At 42.9% G+C, this 22,012-nt stretch overlaps 1 protein-coding gene across 1 annotated transcript in view; it reads left to right on the top strand.

The window, feature by feature from the left end:
* GAREM1 (GRB2 associated regulator of MAPK1 subtype 1) overlaps positions 1–20,730 on the top strand; it is a 200,173-nt gene extending 179,443 nt beyond the window's left edge. The window contains 8 exon segments of the mRNA XM_073631527.1: positions 9,650–9,816; positions 18,560–18,707; positions 18,709–18,750; positions 18,752–18,829; positions 18,831–18,941; positions 18,943–19,035; positions 19,037–19,312; positions 19,314–20,730. Of these exon segments, the coding sequence (XP_073487628.1) occupies positions 9,650–9,816; positions 18,560–18,707; positions 18,709–18,750; positions 18,752–18,829; positions 18,831–18,941; positions 18,943–19,035; positions 19,037–19,312; positions 19,314–19,493 (1,095 nt within the window). The 3' untranslated portion in view covers positions 19,494–20,730.
* Positions 20,731–22,012: the final 1,282 nt, after the last annotated feature.

Below are 22,012 nucleotides of genomic sequence, written 5' to 3'. Positions count from 1 at the left end.
GAACACTGAAGATGGGTCATGGATGGGTCTTTCAGCATGACAATGACACCAAAACATACCGCCAAGGCAACAAAAGAGTGGCTCAAGAAGAAGCACATTAAGGTCATGGAGTGGCCTAGCCAGTCTCCAGACCTTAATCCTGTAGAAAATGTATGGAGGGAGCTGAAACTTCGAGTTGCCAAGCGACAGCCAAGAAACCTTAAGGATTTAGAGGAGATCTGTTAAAAAAAAAAAAAAAAGTGGACCAAAATCCCTCCTGAGATGTGTGCAAACCTGATCACTAACTACAAGAAACGTCTTACCTCTGTGCTTGACAACAAGGGTTTCTCCACCAAGTACTAAGTCATGTTTTGCTTGGGGATCAAATATTTATTTTACTCACTGAACTGCAACTCAATTTATAACTTTTATATCATGTTTTTTTCCAAATTTTTGGTTAATATTCTGTCTCTATCATTTAAAATACACCTATGATAAAAAATGATAGACCCTTCTTTACTTTGTAAGTGGGCAAAATTACAAAATCTGCAGGGGATCAAATAATTATTTTTCCCACTGTATATGTGTATGACTTTTCCATTAGAAAAAAGGATATCTCCGTAAAGTGGACCTTTCGCTGCCCATGCTATCCAAATGAATGTAATTCATGCTTTGTGATATTTAAAAAAAATAAATAATAAGACAATAAAAAAATGTAAAGCATCCCCCTTCTGTGCTTGCACGCAAAGACGAATACAAAGACACAAGTCCCTCACGCATATGTAAACAGTGTTCACACTACACATGTGAGGTATCATCGCGTACATCAAAGTGAAAGCAATAATTCTAGCTCCAGACCCCCTGTGTAACTCTTAACTGGTAACCTGTAAAGGCTTTTAAAGGGATGCATATAGAGATTCTTAGGTACTGTACTTTTGGCACCATTCCACGGGCGTATGCAATTTTAAAACATGACATGTTGGCAGGGGCGTTGCTAGGTCTGCAAAAGATCTAGGGCTAGAGCCCATAGCAGTAATCACCAACCTTTTTGCAGGCCCGCGGTGGGGGGGGCACGCCGGTGGTAAGCCATATTTTGCGGGCAATGGCTGGTGTTGACGCTTCAATAATCATGGCACCATGGTTTATATGGTGTCAGGGTGATTGAAGCGCTGGTTAAGCGGGGACCCTGCGGCAAGAGACTCGGGGTTATGGGCCCCAGATTCGGGGCTATAGCCCCAATAGCCACCCCCTAGCAACGCCCCTGCATGTTGGGTATCCTATTTACGTGGCGTAACATCATCATTTATTTTTTTACAAAAAATTTATATTTTATTGTTTGTGTGCACTAAAACTAATTAACGTGCATTTTTTCCAAAAAAATTGCGTTTAAAAAAAACGCTGCATAAATTTTATTCTGTAGGGCATCTGCTTAAAAATAATGTTTGGGGATAATAGAAGTAATATTTTTGCAACAAAATGCAGATTTTTACATGAAGAAGAATAATGGCAGAATTGGCCTGGTAGGGAAGTAGTTACAGCCGAGGTCCGCCCACCGCTGCAAAAATTAGAAGCCAGCAGCTACACATACTGCAGCTGCTGACTTTTAATAATAGGACACTTACCTGTCCTGGAGTCCAGCGATATATCAGCACCACAGCTGATGCTTTCATCAGTTGTCAGGTGCTGCCGCCACCATTGCTGGTAGTGAATCATTACGGCTTCACGCCAGGTCCCTACTGCGCATGCACGAAGCACTGCTGCACTCTCCTACTGGCCTGATGGTGGGGAGGAGGAGGAGGGAGCCGAGATGCTGACGTAATGCTCCGTGGCCTGGTCTCCTGGAAGTGGGGATAGTTACCTATCAAAGACAGGTATCTGCTCCCCCCCGAAAGGTGCCAAATGTGGCACTGGAGGGGGGAGGAGACAAATGAGCGGAAGTTCCACTTTTGGGTAGAACTCCGCTTTAAAGTAAACCTGTACTGCATTTTATACACTACATAATGCCAGTTATTAGCTGAAATTATCTGAAAAGCTTCATCTGTATCCCTCTTTGATTTGGTTTTACTTTGTTACTGTTGCCCGCCTTACCCCCTGGCATTCCTCTGTCCAATCAGAGTCTCAGTGGCCAGTGAACACACTTTTGTTGGCCAGTGAAATGTCAGGTGGCAGAGCTTCGCTATGATGTAAGGGAAGGCCAAGCTCAAGTATCGGATTGAAATGAAATCAGAGGAACACCAAATCTTTTGTGACCTGTAAAAATTGTTGGCATCCTGTAGTGTAGCACTTATACTCCTAGATAGGACATTTACTTTGCCCAGTTTAAATGGAGCACGGATTTACTTTAAAGAGAACCAGTCCTGTGTGGGCAGTTGTAGTAATCAGAATCACTGCTCTGACATTTTTATAGTAGTATATCTTTACTGCTCAGGAATATATATTTTATTTAGCTGTATTTTCTCCCTCTGAGGGTGACTCTAATCCAAAAGTAACCTGCTTGTTATTAGTAATGAGCTGCTTTTTGCAGTACTGTGGATGATGTAAAAGCTGGTTTTCTGTCATCTTAAAAACACCTTTCTTATGTGACAATTTTTTGAACATTCCCTTTCCTTAAAGTGACCCTGTCAGCACAGGTCACTTTGTATTTTAAATCGGACCCCCTATTTAAAAAACTGGCCTTAGTACTGTGATCATTATTGCAAATTAAACACATTTAATGATGATGAATTTCCCAATGTGCCCCTCTGTCATTAGAGGCTAGCTTATTCTTGCATATTTTCCCCGCTGCCCATCTATGATGTCAGCAGCAGGTCTTGGACATGTGCAGTAGGAGATCTGGCTCTGTTGTTTATACATGGCTATGGCTGCGTAAGTGTCATTACAATACCTATCACTTGCTGGAACAATGGAAATAAAAGCTCTCATCCTAAAAGGCACCGGTTATGTAGCTTTCCCAGGGGGCATCTGTGAGGCCGGAGCTAGGCCACCAGTGCCTTAAAAAGCCATGACGCTTGAGTACATTTTTTGTAAACTGTTACATATAGAGAGTGAAGTGACTGGACTCAGGTGATACATAGATATTAAACTAATTCTCCTACATAGAAAGTTGTACCTGTATATCTACAGCCATTAAAAATACAGAGTTTACACAGGATCTCTCAGCTCTGAAATGCTGGGGGGTGGAGAGCTGAAGTTAAATCAGTGAGAAGAGCTCTGAGAGCTGATTGGAGGGAAGGGACCCCCTCTTCACACAGGGACAGAACTGAGGCTGTCAATCTGCTGGAGGTATCTCTCTCCTGTTGCATTTTTTTCTTGTTGTCAGGAGAAGGAACCCATGCTTATAGCAGAGGAATGAGACAGTAGACAGAAATGACACTTAGTGCTCTGGGCTGAGTAAAGTACACACTATAGAGCAGGGGTCTCAAAACTTTCTAAACAAAGGGCCAATTTATCCTTTTTCAGACTTTAGGGGGGGCCGGACTGAACTGGCCATCAGGAATGGAAATGATCTTGGCATCAGTGGGAGTAAACATTGCCACATATTATTATATTGGGGGGGATAGTGCCCCATCATTGGTGTCAGTGGGAGAAATGGTGCCCCATTGTTGTCAGTTTGCAAAATAGTGTCTCATATCAGTGGGAGGAATAGTGCCCAAGGGTAGAATAAAGGCAAGCAAAGGGCCACAGTTTGGAGACCACTGCTATAGGGGGATATGCTCTGTTCATATTTCATGTCTGAGGTTTAGGTTTACAACCACTTTACAGGTAACGGCTAAATCTTTATTTAGCAAATCACTGTAATAACATTTCCCCTGGTCACTGAAAGTATTCAATTGCACAGATGGGTTGAATACAGTAATACCTCGGATTGTGAGTAACGCAGTTTACGAGCTTTTCGCAATACGAGCTATTTTTGAAAAATCCTGACTCGGTTTGTGAGAGTTGAGGTGTGCAGTACCGCATTTGGCCAGAGGTGCGGGGGTGCCGGTGACACTCGGAATCACTCGGAAACCCTGTGCTCCCGAGTGTCTCTGAGCCTCTCCGAGTGTTTCCGGCACCCCCACCTCTGGCCACATGCAGTATTGCAAACAATAGCAGTCACTGTGGAACAAATTATCTGAGTTTCCATTGACTCCTATGAGGAAACTCGCTTTGATATACGAGTGCCTTGGATTACAAGCAATCTTCTGGAACAAATTATGCTCGTAATCCAAGGTTTTCTGGTTTACCTGTTTTCCCTTACACATGCATTGGTACCTCCCACTGGCTCAAATATCCTGTAGTGACATGTGAGCCAGTGGGAGAAACCAAAATGTGTGGAGGGAGAGAAGCGAAGAGACAACAATCAAAAAAACTGGCTGATCTGAAAGGTACGTATAGTGCCTCTTCTATTACAGGTATGCTTTAACCTACAAAGTGACCCAGTGGAGATTTTGATTATTTGTCACCAATTGTCTTTCATACGTGGAAAGTACAGAATAAAGGACAAAAGATATATTAATATGCGTAAAATTCTGAATTCCAGACAGCTAAAGTCTAAACTGTAAGCAAAAAATAATTATGAACTAATGTCTTATTGTACAAATCATTCTCATAGCATGCACAATTAGGACACAATTCTCACATGTAAATCAGGTTGACAATTGAACTGTGTGACTCATCTGTAATGTAGCCAGACCTGCTTGAACTACTTAAAGGACACCTTGGAGGAAAGCCAATAATGCAATTTCTAAGTACTAAATCGATGTTTCATTGAGTTGACCTACTTCAGACTGGTTTATAATTGGAATCAAACCTTACAAATAGAAAAAAAAATAAAAAAATTGCAGTGTCAGTCTGTTGATGACCCATTAGGGCACCATCTAAGGAAGGACACAGAGGTAGGAAATAGACATTGAATGTCATTTCTAAGTCTATTCTATTGAAGGCAAAGTGTTATATAAGTTGTAGCTTACAATGCAGTTAAACCTGTCACTGATGAGTGATGTGGTAGAACCACTTTCATAGTAAACCACACTGAGAAGTATCTACACAAAACAATTAAAGACTGGAGAGAGAAAAAAATCCTATCATAAGCGTTCACGTTGGAGGCGGGTTTGAAATCATGCAAGTTCAGCTGAATTCTCACGATTTCAAACCCGCGTTTCTTTGCGAGTTCGGGGGTGATTTTAAAGACATCTGTGCGGGTTCATGCACAGATGTCTGTTGACATCGCTCCCAAAGCTGCGAAAAGTAGTGCAGGAACTACTTTTGGAAATAGGTGCGGCGCCACAAAGTCAGTGTCGCATTGATCCGGACAGTGCCGTTGCTGGCAATAGGCTCCAATTTGGCATGCGATTTGACATGTCAAATCAGCCCGATGTGAACGGGGGCTAAAGCCCCTTTCACATGAAAGGTCTGATCAGGTACACCTGTCAGTTTTTCTAGTGGTCCTGATCGAATGGTCCACTCATCCCTATGAACCGGTGGGTGTGACTGGATTTGTGTCTGTTTACATCCGCCCACCTCCGATCCAATCTTGTCTACTAAAAATATAAAAGGAAGGGGATCCATATTCCTCCATCTAATCGGATTGGAGGGCAGTCCGGTGTAAACAGACAGTGGAGCAAAGCGGGCTCTGTCCATGTCCGACCCGGCAGAAACTGAGCAGACACGGACTTGTCATCCGCCCGCTCTGCTCTGCTAATCAAAATGGGTCTGCCTCGTGTGAAAGGGGCATTTCATGAAAAGAATCCGCTTTTTAAAGCAAAATTTGATTAAGAAAATTATAGTTGCTACCTTGGGAGCCAGTGCTTGGTATAGATTCAGTCTCTGACTGTTCAATCTCCTTTAGGTCTATTAACAACTATGTAGTGTAATGGTCCACCCGATTGGATCATTTATGATTTAGGAAGGCCCTCATGTTATATGGTTTTGGTGAAACTAAAGTTGATTGTACAAAGATTGTATGGTAAGATTGTAACTTGTATGGTGGGCATTACAGCTTTTCAGAGGATGAGCCAATGTGGGTCTAATTAGCAGGATGGGGGCACAACAAATGTGGGGTATTGTTAGATAATGATAATAAAGCTGGCCATACACTATGAGAGCTTTAGGCAGTTCTGGATGAACTGCCTGAAATTTTTTTCATGGGTGGGCATGTTGCCACCCAACCACCGAACATCCAGTTCAAAAATTGATGGAGCTGGATGGAACATTGTTGGCCTGACAGTGTCTGAATCAAATACGATGCATCCGAAGTTTGGGTAATTTGACAGCCATTGGAAATGGCCATTGCAGGGTCTTGTTCTAAAAATGCTAGTTGCCTGGCTGTCAATCAAAGGCTTTAATACTTTGAATCACTCACCACAGGCATTCAGTCAGGTTGTTTGACTTCACTTGCTGCATACTTGTTTCAGTACAGTGATACAGAATGCGGTAAAGTGATTCATATAATCATACAGGATTCTAGATCTCGGAGTCTTTGACTTTAGTTATTTACTCATTGACCCTTAAAGTCTGAAATTATTGAAACAAAACAACTACTAGTGATTTCTGGAGAAGGTCAACGATGGCAGCCTCCAAATTTTTCTCGCCACAGTTTTTTTTGTTTTTTTTTTTCTTAAAGGGGGAAAGCTTTCCTGGAGGATACGGGGAGGTTGATATTGCTTGTCAACTAAAGCCAGCAACTCTGAGTGCTCTTTCCAAATAAATCCTTTATTAGCTAAATATATAAAGACACGAAGTTGTAGGTGCTAACACATTTTGGCTGCACAGCCTTCCTCATAGCATACAAAAGTTTTTAAAACTAGTATATATAGTCCAACATTCATACTGCAAAGAAGTGGTGTTCAATTAATTAAAAGCAATTAGGATAACTACCATCACATGAAGCAAAACCAAACAGAAAAAAAAAATGAAAAAGAGAAGACACAACTCAAGTATAAATGAAAATACAGAGCTTATGTCACACATTATTAATATATATATCTAATAAAACTACATTCATTTAAAAAAACGATTAAAGTGGTTGTAACCGTAAAAACGCCTTTCACTGGCAGACCATCTCCATTATCTGACAATAACTCGCTCTGTGTTTGTTTAAAAGGATGCCTCTAAATACCTTTTTCCAATTATCTTCAGGCCGGTCACGTGACTTCCGGCCAATCTGCTACTACGATTCAGGGCTACAGCAGGAGGAGCCGACATCTCCCTCTGACGTCGTCCGGGAGTCACATGAACGCCATGCTGGCCGCTCGGCGCCTCCCAGTGTAGCCTTGGATCGTAGTAGCAGAGCAGCCGGGAGTCACGTGACCGGCCTGAAGATAACTGGAAAAAGGTATTTAGAGGCATCCTTTTAAACAAACACTTGGAGAGTGAGTGTTTTCCAGATAAAGGAGAGGAGCTGCCAGGATATTTTTAAAGTTTTTTTTTTATTGCAAATAATGACAGGAGTGGAAGACAGAGACACAGACACGGAGCTGACAGGCAAGGAGGGAGGGGGAGAGGAGGACAGAGGAGAAGTGCGGATGACGGAGGGTTGTAAGCTGACCACTGCAGTCAGGGCTCAGCAGCCATGATTATCATGGTCAGCTCACAAAGGAAGTGTCAGGATCAGCCAAGGTTTTTTTTTTTTTTTTTTTTACAGTTTAGAGAGGGGCAGATTTGACAGCACAAGCACTATGCTGTTTAATCTGCTATAAAGGAAAAGGATCTCCTTCTTTTTTTTTTTTTTTTGGGTTACAAACACTTTAATGTCCATTCTATTATTCAAGCCCTGCGGTGCCCTTGAATTAAGGGTGTGTACCCACCACACCTCATGTTGAAGTAGGATAAGATGTGTATCTCCTCTTCTGAAAGATTTCTTGACCTGTTCAATGCCAAAGAAAGAGAGCGTGTCAAGACTTCCTTTATGTATTTCACAAAAATGTTTAGAAATGTTGGATATATTTCTTGCTTTATTTCTGGCTTCTCTTGGTTTGGCTTATCATTCTGATCCTCATGTTTCTGCCCTTTGAGCCACTAACCCAGACCAGGTATGCAAGACTTTGTACATTTCTCCCACTTGCTCTGCATACTTGTCTAGGGTAATGGGGCCACTAGAATTTTCAGGAATTTCTGAAAGGCAGCCTCCATTTCTTTAATAAAGGGGAAACTGCTGCGCCAATCAAACAAATAAAATAAAAGTGATAAAACAATAAGCAGCCAACACCACCAATTAGACTAATTGTGACAATAAATATATAAACAAAAAGTGTAGCGCTATAATGTGTCAGTCGGCAACACTAGAATGTGTTGAGTAACAAACAGTGTATATCAAAAGTTAGGTCATACTAGACCTCATATGAAGGACAATGAACCAATGGGAAATCCACTATTTAAAGGAAACCACTATTATCATGTCCTCTGTGGTAAAACAATGTGAATTAAATGTGCATCACACAACTTAAGCCCAAACCCTCAGAACAAAACACCCGCATGTAGGGGTAAGGGTAAGTGATGAGTCTCTGAGGTGAGGACAGTTCATTTAATCAAACGGAGACATCTTGGAGTATAGACATATAGCTCATAATATCATCTATTCTTATTATTGATGGACTCCTCCAATGATCAGCCAGGTATGAGAATAACGTAAAATGCCCTTACCGGACGCGGTGGACTCACAGGCCGTTCAGCGGTGAGTCATACGAGCTTGAACCGTGAAGCACGGTAGGGTTATAACTGTTCCTGGTCCGCAATCGAAGGATCCTAAGAAGAACTCCAGTCACAAACAGTCTCCCGATTCGTCCTCCAGCACTCACTTGGGTCGCAGGCAGTTTGAGACAGGGGGAATAGGAGAAAGAAGGCTCCACATAGTGTAAATTCCAATTTATCAGGGGATTTATTGTATAAAAAATTCCAACGAAAATTTCCAGATAAAAACAAAATTCATAAAAACGTAAAAAGTTGTATTTAGCGCAGTAGACAGATGGTTTAAGATAGCGTCCTACATCCGACGCGTTTCGTCTGAAAAGACATCAACTGGGGTACTCCAGTTGATGTCTTTTCAGACGAAACGCGTCGGGTGTAGGACGCTACCTTAAACCATCTGTCTACTGCGCTAAATACAACTTTTTACGTTTTTATGAATTTTGTTTTTATCTGGAAATTTTCGTTGGAATTTTTTATACAATAAATCCCCTGATAAATTGGAATTTACACTATGTGGAGCCTTCTTTCTCTTATTCCCCCTGTCTCAAACTGCCTGCGACCCAAGTGAGTGCTGGAGGACGAATCGGGAGACTGTTTGTGACTGGAGTTCTTCTTAGGATCCTTCGATTGCGGACCAGGAACAGTTATAACCCTACCGTGCTTCACGGTTCAAGCTCGTATGACTCACCGCTGAACTGCCTGTGAGTCCACCGCGTCCGGTAAGGGCATTTTACGTTATTCTCATACCTGGCTGATCATTGGAGGAGTCCATCAATAATAAGAATAGATGATATTATGAGCTATATGTCTATACTCCAAGATGTCTCCGTTTGATTAAATGAACTGTCCTCACCTCAGAGACTCATCACTTACCCTTTCCGTTTCTTTAATGAAATGTACTAAAATAAATGATATTTTTCTGTACCATGCTTTTTTGTAAAAGGTTATAATGTTTGTGTGAATTGCTTTAATCATTTAATAATTGTGGACTCCCCCCTCCTAGGTAAAAGAAGAATGCAGACTTTTGAATGCTCCACCTGTGCCTCCTCGCAGTTCCAAACCATCGTCCCCCACCCCATCTGTTCAACCGCCAACAGGAAAACTACCGCGGCAGCAAACACGCTCTCCCAGTCCTACGCTTTCCTACTATTCCTCAGGGCTGCACAGCATGTAAGTACAGTCCGTCTCTGTAAACAATGTCTGTCTCTTCTTTCCCCAAGTTCAGCCGAAAAGCTGAGAACTGCATTATAAGGTAAAGCTCAGCAGAAATGAAGAAATCGAGGGGAATTTAAGACGACCTTTGAAGTCAGACTTGCATTAAATGTAACCTTACCATAGCAACACGAGAAGGACAGAAACCTGGTTTAGACTGCAGAAGACTTTATTAGGTCGTTGGAATTGAATGATGAATGTATAGAAATAACATTTACTAGAGATTCTACAGGTTATAGTCAAAAACTGCTCCAGTCTGAAAACCGTCTATTTGAGAGAGGTTTACCGGAGAATGTGCAGCATTACCTTGCAGAAAAGGAAAAAACTTTTATTACTTTATCTCAGACAGATCTGCTATAGTACTATAGCTTTATTCCTACAATGAGCCCTCTGCTGGTTAAAAATAGCACCGCGGCAATATAAAAACTTGCTCCCAACCCATGTTTTTTATTTATTTATATAGTGCTGGCAATTTCCGCAAAGCGTTACGTGCTGCTCTTTAACACCAGTCCCTGCCTTCAAGCAGCTTACAATCTAAGGTCCCTATCTCACATACATAAATACATACACATTCTAAGGCCAATTTGGACAGAAGGCAATTAACCTACCAGTATGACTTTGAAGTGTGGTAGGAAAGTGGACCACCCAGAGGAACCCCACACTAGCACAGGGACCAGGATTTGAACCAAGGACCTTAGTGCTGCAAGTGCCAGCCACTAAGCCACTGTGCTGTTTTTAAATAGAACCTGTTAAGACAACTATTACTTTCACAGCCAATCAAACATCTCACTGGAGAGGGGGTCATTTCAATGTATCCTTAAAAAGGCTAGCTGCCTCCAGAGTTGGCATGTCACTGTGTACATGGCTCCACTGGCTTTGACTGGGAATAGCTATGTTTCAAGGAAAAAGCATTGGTATCCTCCAATAACAGGCAGAAGTCTCACTTGTAACGGATAACAGTGGTCCTGACAAGTTTCCCTTTAAAGTGGATCTCCAAACAAAAAAGCTTGAGGTTGTATCAAGCCCTTATGCTGGGGTTACACCTGTGCGATGCCAGACATCGCATGTGATTCGCACCGCATTGCTGTACAGATCACATGCAATGTCTGTGCGATGCGAGTTCAGCCATACAGTTTTTAGGGCTGAATTTGCATCGCATTTGGACCAAAATGTTGCAGAACCTTTTTTTTGGTCTGCCCTGGAATTGGATCACATGGGTGTTCACACCTATGCGATCTGATTCCTGCACCATTTCACAGATCCCACTGCGATCTGCGAACTGATCTGGGGGGGTCATTAAATTTGTAGGGACACCTGCAGCGGTTTGCAGAGGGCACTGTGAACCACCAGCGATTCAAGTGAGATGCGGGAACCGGCAAAGTGTGAACCGAGCCTTAGTGTTTATTAACTCAACACATTAAACACAATAATATAAACATTTCCTAGCAAACGATTTGTTAAAATTCTTACCCCCACATTTGCTGTTTACAACTTTCAATGCTGCTGGCTCTTGTTAGTGCAGCTTCCCTGAACTTCTGGTTTTCACAGGAAAGAGTTAACAGTGAGCAGTGCAGTCTTGAGTTAGTCTGTTAGCTTGGAGGAGCAGGGGAGTACCTTTGCCATCCTAGGCTATGGGGCTGTGTGTTTCTGTTTCAGTGTAGGAAGAGACAGTTCTAGTCCCTGCATGCAAGGGTGGTTCCATAGGATGCAGCACGATCAAAGAGCCATCCTAAAATGAATTTCTTTAGTAACCTCTGTTACCCCAGCCTACTGATTTGAATAGAATTACTTTGATGAGGTCGTCTCTGTGCTCCCCCCGGTCTGTAAACATGTTACAAGTTTTAGATTGAAATCCCTGAAAAGCCATTGAGCTCTTATTGACCTCCTCTAGTACAGGCTTGCCCCACTTTTAAGTACACAATGGGGTTTATTTACTAAAGCTGGAAAGTGCAAAATCAGGCTCACTTCTGCAAAGAAACCAACAAGCTTCTAACCCCAGCTTGCTCAATTAAGTTTTGGTAATAAAACCTGGAAGTTCATTGGTTTCTATGCAGAAGTGAGCCTGATTTCGCACTTTCCAGCTTTAGTAAATAAACCCCATTGTGTACTTAAAAGTGGGGTATGCCTGTATATTTTCTCTAAAGGCTCTTTCACATGGATGTGTCCGTGTACGGAGCCCGCTCTGCTCAGTGGGGGATTGCTCCGTGGATCCCCGCTGAGCAGGCAGATGACAGGTCCATCTCTGAACACTGTGCAGGAATGGACCTGTCAGAGCGGCGCTCTCCCCTATGGGGGATCGGATGAAGATGGACCGTAGAGTCCGTCGTCACCCGATCCGCAGACGCATGGAAAAGTAGGTTTTTCCTCCTTCACACTTTTTCAGATCGGAGCGGGTCAGATGTCAGCGGACATGTCACCGCTGACATCCGACGCTCCATAGAGGTCTATGGAGGGTCCGTTCAGGTCCGCCCAAAAAACTGACAGGCGGACCTGAACGGATCGTCCGTGTGAAAGAGGCCTTTGTATTTGTAGGTCACAATTGCATACATTTACATGTATTTTGGGAGGAAAGCAATAAAAATGTAAGCCAAAAATTCTCTCCATCTTGGCTGTACAAAACAAACCATGTGTGTCTGTGGCTCCAGTTCTTTATAAAGCAGATCAGCACAATTACAGTCTTTGCGGTTTGTATGATTCTAATTAATCCCACATGTCAGTCAGAAAATGAGATCTTTTAATTGATGCACCTGTAATTAATTAAACACATCAAATTGTGACATTTTGGAGTGTTAATAACTTAGAGTTGAACAAGTTCCTGCAAAGCTCTCAGGCCAGGTAAATTCATGCTTTGTGTAGGTGAGGCCTTCTTAGTGAGTACTTACAAATAATGTGATGACTCAACTGCTACATATTTCCAGATGATATCTGTATTCATAAACAAATGATCGAAATAAATTAAGATTTTCTGAATAGGTTTTTTTGGACCATATAACCTGGGATTTAAAAATAAGAAACCTTTTTGTTGGAAGACTTTAGTACATCAGTAATACATGCATCAGCTAGTATATTCCCGAAGTAATATTAGTCACATTTTTTATTCGATAATCTGATGCCAGAGAGCTCATGCTGGCAATTGCATGCTGAGGCCTTAAACAAAGAATTTTTAGCTATAATACATAGGTTTTGAAATAAACCTATATCAGTGGCGGCCCGTCCATTAGGGGCACACGGGCACTGCTGTACCCCCCCCCCCCATCCATGTGTCCGGCCCCCTGATCTACATGCAGGGTGCTGGACCATAGATTCCAATGGGGGGGGGGGGGTTTGAAGCACGTGATTAGAGCCCTAGGCTCTAATAGTCTTCAAAAAAGGGAACTGCACTCCAAGCCCACCCAGTTGTGTGACAATAGCGGATAAATATTCGTTATTGCCACACTGGTCCTCCTCCCGGCCAATCAGGAAGCAGGTCCTGAAACCCATCACCCGATTGGCTGAAGGGACAGGCGATCCTATTGGAGGCCTAGAGGGAGGAAACGCACGGTGGAAGCTGCTGTGATGCAGAGGAGAGGAGGCGGGATAGAAGCCACTGCCCTTCGCCCATAGGAGCACTGCCCGCCCGCAGCCTACATGGGGTAAGTGCGGAGCTGGATGACCGACCAGGGGTGGGGAGGGTGCCACTGGCCGATCGGGGGGGGGGGGTTTGCCACCCCCCCCCCCCCAAAAAATAAAATAACCACCAGCTGTCAGTGGCCATTTCCCAGCAAAATCTGTTGTGAATATATGAGATCAGGTCATAGCTTTTCTGAGAGGAAATTAACAGCCTTAAAGAGTCCGGAGTTTTGCACTCCTGATTGGCTTTTGGGTACTGTAGTAACATGCAGCACCTCTGGTGGTGAGGGTATGGTAGTACAATGCAGCACCCCTGGTATTGAGGGTACTGTAGTATGATGCAGCACCTCTGCTGGTGAGGGTTCTGAGTTATGATGCAGCACCTCTAATGGTGAGGGTACTGTAGTATGATGCAGCGCCTTTGGTGGTGAGGGTACTGTAGTATGATGCAGCACCTCTGGTGGTGAAGGTATGGTAGTAAGTACGATGCAGCACCTCTGGTGGTGACGGTACAGTAGTATGATGCAGCACCTCTGGTGGTGAGGGTACGGCAGTACGATACAGCACCTCTGGTAATGAGGGTACAGTAGTATAATGCAGCACCTCTGGTGGTGAGGGTACGGTAGTACGATGCAGCACCTCTGGTAATGAGGGTACAGTAATATAATGCAGCACCTCTGGTGGTGAAGGTATGGTAGTATAATGCAGCACCTCTGGTGGTGAAGGTACGGTAGTATAATGCAGCACCTCTGGTGGTGACGGTACGGTAGTACGATGCAGCACCTCTGGTAATGAGGGTACAGTAGTATAATGCAGCACCTCTGGTGGTGACGGTACGGTAGTAAGATGCAGCACCTCTGGTGGGGAGGGTACGGTAGTACGATGCAGCACCTCTGGTAATGAGGGTAGGGTAGTATAATGCAGCACCTCTGGTGGTGAAGGTATGGTAGTACAATGCAGCACCTCTGGTAATGAGGGTACGGTAGTATAATGCAGCACCTCTGGTGGTGAGGGTACGGTAGTATAATGCAGCACCTCTGGTGGTGAAGGTACGATAGTACAATGCAGCACCTCTGGTGGTGAGGGTACGGTAGTACAATGCAGCACCTCTGGTAATGAGGGTACGGTAGTATAATGCAGCACCTCTGGTGGTGAGGGTATGGTAGTACAATACAGCACCTCTGGTAATGAGGGTACAGTAGTATAATGCAGCACCTCTGGTAATGAGGGTACGGTAGTATAATGCAGCACCTCTGGTGGTGAGGGTACGGTAGTACAATGCAGCACCTCTGGTAATGAGGGTACGGTAGTATAATGCAGCACCTCTGGTACTGAGGGTACAGTAGTATAATGCAGCACCTCTGGTGGTGAAGGTATGGTAGTATAATGCAGCACCTCCTGTGGTGAGGGTACTCTAGTACGGTGTTTCTCAACTCCAGTCCTCAAGGCGCCCCAACAGGTCATGTTTTCAGGATTTCCATCGAATGAAACAGTTGTGGTAATTACTAAGACAGTGAAACTGATCAAATCACCTGTTCAAAATAATGGAAAGCCTAAAAACATGACCTGTTGGGGCACCTTGAGGACTGGAGTTGAGAAACACTGCTCTAGTATGATGCAACACCTCTGACAGTAAGGGTGCTGTAATATGACGTAGCACCTCTGGTAGTGAGGGTACTGTAGTACGATGTGGCACCTCTGGTAGTGAGGGTACTGTAGTACCATGTAGCACCTCTGGTGGTGAGGTTGCTGTAGTACGATGTAGCACCTCTGGTGGTGAGGTTGCTGTAGTACGATGTAGCACCTCTGGTGGTGAGGTTGCTGTAGTACGATGTAGCACCTCTGGTGGTGAGGTTGCTGTAGTACGATGTAGCACCTCTGGTGGTGAGGTTGCTGTAGTACGATGTAGCACCTCTGGTGGTGAGGTTGCTGTAGTACGATGTAGCACCTCTGGTGGTGAGGTTGCTGTAGTACGATGTAGCACCTCTGGTGGTGAGGTTGCTGTAGTACCATGTAGCACCTCTGGTGGTGAGGTTGCTGTAGTACGATGTAGCACCTCTGGTGGTGAGGTTGCTGTAGTACCATGTAGCACCTCTGGTGGTGAGGTTGCTGTAGTACCATGTAGCACCTCTGGTGGTGAGGTTGCTGTAGTACCATGTAGCACCTCTGGTGGTGAGGTTGCTGTAGTACCACGTAGCACCTCTGGTGGTGAGGTTGCTGTAGTACCATGTAGCACCTCTGGTGGTGAGGTTGCTGTAGTACCATGTAGCACCTCTGGTGGTGAGGTTGCTATAGTATGATGCAGCACCTCTAGCAGTAAGGGTGTTAGATTTCAGTGTTGCACTTATGAGTGCACCTACTACAGCGTGTTGCAGCAATTCTAGTTGTGTATTTTTGCATAATGCTGCAGTTGCAATGCAGGTTTGATACTTTCTCTGACTGCCTCATCATTATTGGACAATATTGGACACTATTGGACATTATTGTACACACGAGTAAAGGGAGGCAGTCCTAGACTCTTCTTACATCACAGGTCACATGATGAAGAGCCATAGGGTAACTTAAAGGAGACGTACAGTGACTCGTTTTCAGCAGACAGTGGGCTGAAGCCTGCTGATGTCAGAGAGCCAGTCCAGGCTTGGGCAAGATCATGACAATGAAGTCAGGATCCGCCCACATGCCTGGACTGGCACCCGGCTCAGCTTCCCAGCGAGCCGCTGAGAGCCTGAGCCACCCTCTCCCATCCCCTCCACAGCCCAACACTCCAGTGAGCACGGGGAGAGGGGAGCAGAGAGCGGTGACTGAGCAATCGGCGGGGTTTGATCCCACTTAGCTTCTGTGGCTGGAATGGCCCTGAGAAAATACCAATCAAATCAAATCAGTCTTTAACAGCTGTAATTTAGCATTAGGAAGATGCAACCCATGTTTTTAGAATTACTGCTCTTTTAATGAAACTGCGGGTCCCTATACAGTACATTGTTATAAACACAGCTCATCTTAAACCATATTTTTAGTTAAAGACCAACCATCTGTATTCATAATTTGTAATGCTGTTTTAAGTCTTGGTGCATTATTGATCATGGCCTCCTGCGTTAAATTAAATTTAAAGTGGCCACTAATACATTATCATATAGACAGAGGAGTGCGGTCAGCAGATGATATTAGAATGTTGATGTTTCTTCAGACAAGGTGAAAGCTATGGAGACCAAAAGTGCATTGCTTTTGGCAGGAATAATGATATTTTATTTTGTTGACTTATCCTTTAGTACATAATCTGCATTTGTAATCATGGAAGTATATAGAATAAAACGGGACAGCTTGTGTGCATTAAAAAAATCTATGCCTTTTACAAATCTCACATATCAGTATAATAAATCTGTTATAAATGTATTGCACTTCAGAAAGAATACATACTCGGGGGGGGGGGGGGATAATGTATGTATTGGTATGCCTGCCTTTACACCCACATGTACTTTAATGGCATCACAGTCTTAGTCCGTGGGGCTCAATATTGAGTTGGCCCACCCTTTGCAGCTATAACAGCTTCAACTCTTCTGGGAAGGTTGTCAACAAGGTTTAGGAGTGTGTCTATGGGAACATTTGACATTCTTCCAGAAGCGCATTTGTGAGGTCAGGCACTGATGTGGATGAGAAGGCTTGGCTCGCGGTCTCCTCTCTAATTCAGCCCAAAGGTGTTCTATCAGGTTGAGGTCAGGACTCTGTGCAGGCCAGTCAAGTTCCTCCGCCCCAAACTCACTCATCCATGTCTTTATAGACCTTGCTTTGTGCACTGGTGCGCAGTCATAATGTAACAGGAAGGGACCATCCCCGAACTGTTCCCACAAAGTTGGGAGCATTAAATTGTCCAAAATGTCTTGGTATGCTGACGCATTAAGAGTTCTCCTCACTGGAACTAAGGGGCCAAGCCCAACCCCTGAAAAGCAACCCCACACCATAATCCCCCCTCCACCAAATGAATTTGACCAGTGCACAAAGCAAAGTCCATAAAGACATGGATGAGCGAGTTTGGGGTGGAGGAATTTGACTGGCCGGACAGAGTCCTGAGCTCATCCAATAGAACACCTTTGGGCTGAATTAGAGCGGAGACCGCGAGCCAAGCCTTCTTGTCCAACATCAGTGCCTGACCTCACAAATGCGCTTCTGGAAGAATGGTCAAACATTCCCATAGACACACTCCTAAACCTTGTAGACAGCCTTCCCAGAAGAGTTGAAGCTGTTATAGCTGCAAAGGGTGGGCCAACTCAATATTGAACCCTACGAACTAAGAGTGGGATGCCATTAAAGTTCATATGCGTATATATATAAAAGTATATATACAAGAAAAGGGGTGATCATAAGAAATTCGAAAAAAATATGGAAGGTATGGCTGGACCAGGATAGGGTTGGACTGGAAGGGGGGGGTAGGATAAGGATGGTATGGGGGGTTGGGTTAAAAAAACGTATGGCGGGGTGTATGGTGGGGGGTGGTTAGGGGGTGGGGGAGTGAATGGGGGGAGAGAAAAAGAAAAGAAAAGAGAAAAGAAGAAACTTTTTACTGTATACGGGTATTCTGAACCAGCACACATTGGAATGATAAATAATGTATGGATAAGAGGACGGTATTAATGTGTTCCTGTTTATGATGATGTTTCTTGTCCCTTTATTTTTTTGTTTGTTGTAATGAAAGATTTTTTCAAATAAAAAAGATTTTTAAAGTAAAAAAAAAAAAAAAAAAAAAAAAAAAGTCATATGCGTGTAAAGGTCGGTGTCCCAATACCTTGGTAATATAGTGTATAAACTTTACTTTGGGGACTTAAATTGTGTAAACTCCAAGAATATTTTTGATGACAATCAATAATGCAATTTCACAGTTTGTCTTCAATGTATTGCTAATTTATAAATGAATGTGTTATATTCATATTATCATAAATTGGGAAGAAAATTTTGAATTTTGCTCATATAGAAATGGTTTTACAAAATAACATGCACAGCAGCAATAGATATATGCAGAAGAGTAGAAAAACCCTGAAAAGAATATGCTTTATAATGTTAGGACTTTTGTATACCTAAACTTTCATTTTCTTCTTTCCAGAGGTGTCACAGAGAATGAAGTAGCCACCTCTTCGGACAATGCCCAGGTTTCGTGTTATCCCTGTAATTGGATCAAGAATGAGAAAAATGACCTTGAAAGTACCTTGACTTGTGGGACAGCACCATCTGAAACCCTTCCTTCTCGCTTGAACCCTTCCTTCTCGCTTGTCCTGGCCAAACCGTTATTGTGGTGGGGGCTGAAGGCATGAACACAAACGACTTGCTCACAGATCAGTGCCGCAGTTATTACAGCTATCCTCGACAGAAGACCCCCAGCCACGCCAAAGAGAAACTTTCCATCCCCCTTTGATTTTAGTGTGGGAGATTCTTTAACTGGGTGTCCACAAGTGACACCAAATGAATTTACTGACATCTCTGCAGGTGTGCCCAAAGTCTGCAAGCTACTCGCTGGAAAGCTCTACTGAGAAGATTCTACCTGATAACAGCACAAAACAAAGTATGTCCTGTCCAGCATTACCCCCCACGAGCATCCAAGTCAAGTGATGTTAACACAGTCCAAGAGCCACTCTCCCTGTCTATGAAAATAGATGGAGCAGAAGAAGAGTCCCAGACTTGCTCGCCAGATGTTACGGAAGAACATTATTTGGCTAAAAAGGGCATGCAGGATATTTTCTCTATCTCATACCCGTTCTCTTCTCCTCTACACATGCAACTAGCACCCAGGTCATGTGGAGATGGCTCTCCTTGGCAGCCACCCTCTGACCTTTCAGGACTGTCCATTGAAGAGGTATCAAAAATCGCTTCGGTTTATTGGTTTGTCAGAAGATGTTGTGTCCTTTTTTGTTTCCGAAAAGATTGATGGGAATTTACTGGTCCAGTTAACAGAGGAGATTCTCTCAGAAGACTTCAAATTAAGCAAACTGCAGGTCAAAAAGATATTACAATTTATTAATGGTTGGAGGCCTAAGATGTAGACAATAAAGTATTACAAATGGTACTGAACAAAGCTATAAACCGAGCTGGACTGTAAGGCCGATATATGTACAATCTGAAATTGTTATTTTGCACTAAATAATACTATTGGCTGTATATAGTCCTACAAAAGAAGAAAATCTTACTATGCAGTGAAAGGTACGAGTTGTAGTTGTATCACTTAGTACTGTACGTCAATGCAAACATGTATGAAAACACTCACAGTGTGCCTTGCGCATCACTGAACATTCAGGCCGCTGCTACAAACCATTTTGAAATGTTAAAGGGAATTTTTAGTTTATAAGCTTCAAAGTCTACAGATGTAATATATTGGTAGCCAAAACTTACTAATGTAGTTCTCTTTTTTTTGGAAACAGGTAAAGTAAACCCGTATGAAAGATTACGAAAGAGCACTTAAATATATTCAGCTTTCGTAAATATAGAGAAAACAGTTCATGTATTTAGGTTTGGAATAAAATCCCAATTTCAGTGCTTATCCACTTGAGAAAAGTTTGTAGTCCTGTACCCCGAAGATCTTGTTTTATTCACTCCTCTGTGTACTCAATGAACCATGTGATGATATACCAAGTATGGAAGTAAGGGCTTAATCCCTTATTAACCATATGGAATACTCCTTACTCTACACTACAAACATTTAAGACCTCTGTGTACCGTATTGTATGATTAGACTTGAAACACTTTGCAGAATTTTATTATTATATTAATCGACACTTTAATATTTTTTTCCACTGCTTTGAATGGAGACAAAATGACCAGGAAAGCTGTTGGTATTGTTTATGCAATTAAAATGCCTCAAGGTGTGCTGCGTAGATAAGGACCTGTTCACTTGTTTGGGCATGGGTCTGACCAATGTTTGTAGAATGGTACTGCCCCCTGCAGTCTGCTACAGGTATTGGTCATTATTGTGATCTTTACTCTTATTGACTTACTTGGTCCTTCTGAAGGATAATCATGTTCTCAAAAGACTGTATTTTTTTTTAATTGTTATTATTATTCCAATTCACTTTTGAAGGATTAACCCCCATGTGGTGAATTGCTGTTTTTAAAATGAAGCTTCTTTTAATTCCTATTTTTCTCAATAAAGTGCTATGTGTAACTCCCAGAACAAAACCACTGCTCGAGATGCAAAGAACTCAGTGTGGTAAAGCTATAGACGTTCATATACCATGTTTTTGTGTACATACATATGTATAAATATATAAACTTATTTTCACTCAATGTGTGTGGTCCTATATTTTTTCAGCCAACTTTTTTTTTTTTAGAATGTGTCAGTAAAATCATTGTGCAACAGAAAATTCAACTCAGATGGTCTAAAAGGAGATAAGACTAGTGTGTTACTGGGACTTATTTTGAGAACTGTTTTTTTTTTTTTTATTTAAAGACCCTTTTCAGAATAAGGCTTATTATAACACCCTTCCAGGCCATGATCCTGATATGTGCTGATTCTTAAAGTTATATAAAGACCATTTGTTATCCCAGGTGAGTTAAATTGAACCCATTCAATTCAAAATGGATACACACGTAACATTTAACTAAAGGAAAAACTTTTTATTTTTTTTCCATATTGAATAGAGTGTTTTTTTTTTGTCTTTTGCCATCTGTGTTCCATTGGGGGGATTTCCCTTCGCTTTCTGTCCCATAGCCAAAACAAGAAGTGAGAGGAAATCCCTCCAAAGTGAGGAAATCCCAAAAGATCACTATAAATAGTGTCCTCATTGGAATATTTCCCTCCGTTGGTGTTCTGATGTCAACCCAAAATTTTGGATTTTCTTTTACCTTCACTATCGATTTAATCGGTAAACAGAATAAATAGAGGGTGAATCTCCTAAACGAGGGCACAGACAGCAATAAAAATTGTCAGGTGTTCGAATCCCTCTCCACTCAAAAGAAAAGTTTTGCTTTTAGTTACACTTTAACCGCTTAAGGGAAGCCCACGGCATATATACTGCGGGGTAGGGGCGGCCCTATTGTGCAAAACAACGTACCCGTACATCACTGCAGGGGCGTGCCTGCTGCACAGTGGGGAGCCGATGCATGGGTCCAGCGGCCGCGATGTCCGCCAGCCACCCGCGATCGCACCTCAGAGGCAGAATGGGGGATGTAAATAAAGCAGATACCCGTTTTGTCAGGGGAGTACAGAGAGATCGTCTGTTCCTTGTGATCGGGAACAGCGATCTCTCTGTACTCCCAATCAGTCCACTCCCCCCACAGGTAGAAAGCACCTCCCTAGGATACACTTAATCCCTTGATCGCCCCCTAGTGTTAATCCCTTCCCTGCCAGTGTCATTTATACAGTAATCAGTGCATATTTTTAGCTCTGATCACTGAAATAATATCACTAGTCCCAAAAAAGTGTCAAAAGTGTCCCTATCTGTCCGCCGAATGTCGCAGTCCCGATAAAAATTGCTGATCACCGCCATTACTAGTAATAAATAAATAAAAATGCCAAATATCTATCCCCTATTTTGTAGACGCTATAACTTTTGCGCAAACCAATCAA

Source organism: Aquarana catesbeiana, linkage group LG05, assembly GCF_042186555.1.
Source record: "Aquarana catesbeiana isolate 2022-GZ linkage group LG05, ASM4218655v1, whole genome shotgun sequence".
NCBI classification, from domain to species: Eukaryota; Metazoa; Chordata; class Amphibia; order Anura; family Ranidae; genus Aquarana; species Aquarana catesbeiana.
The sequence above is the reverse complement of the archived record's forward strand: the minus strand, read 5'-3'. Positions and strand labels throughout refer to the sequence as shown.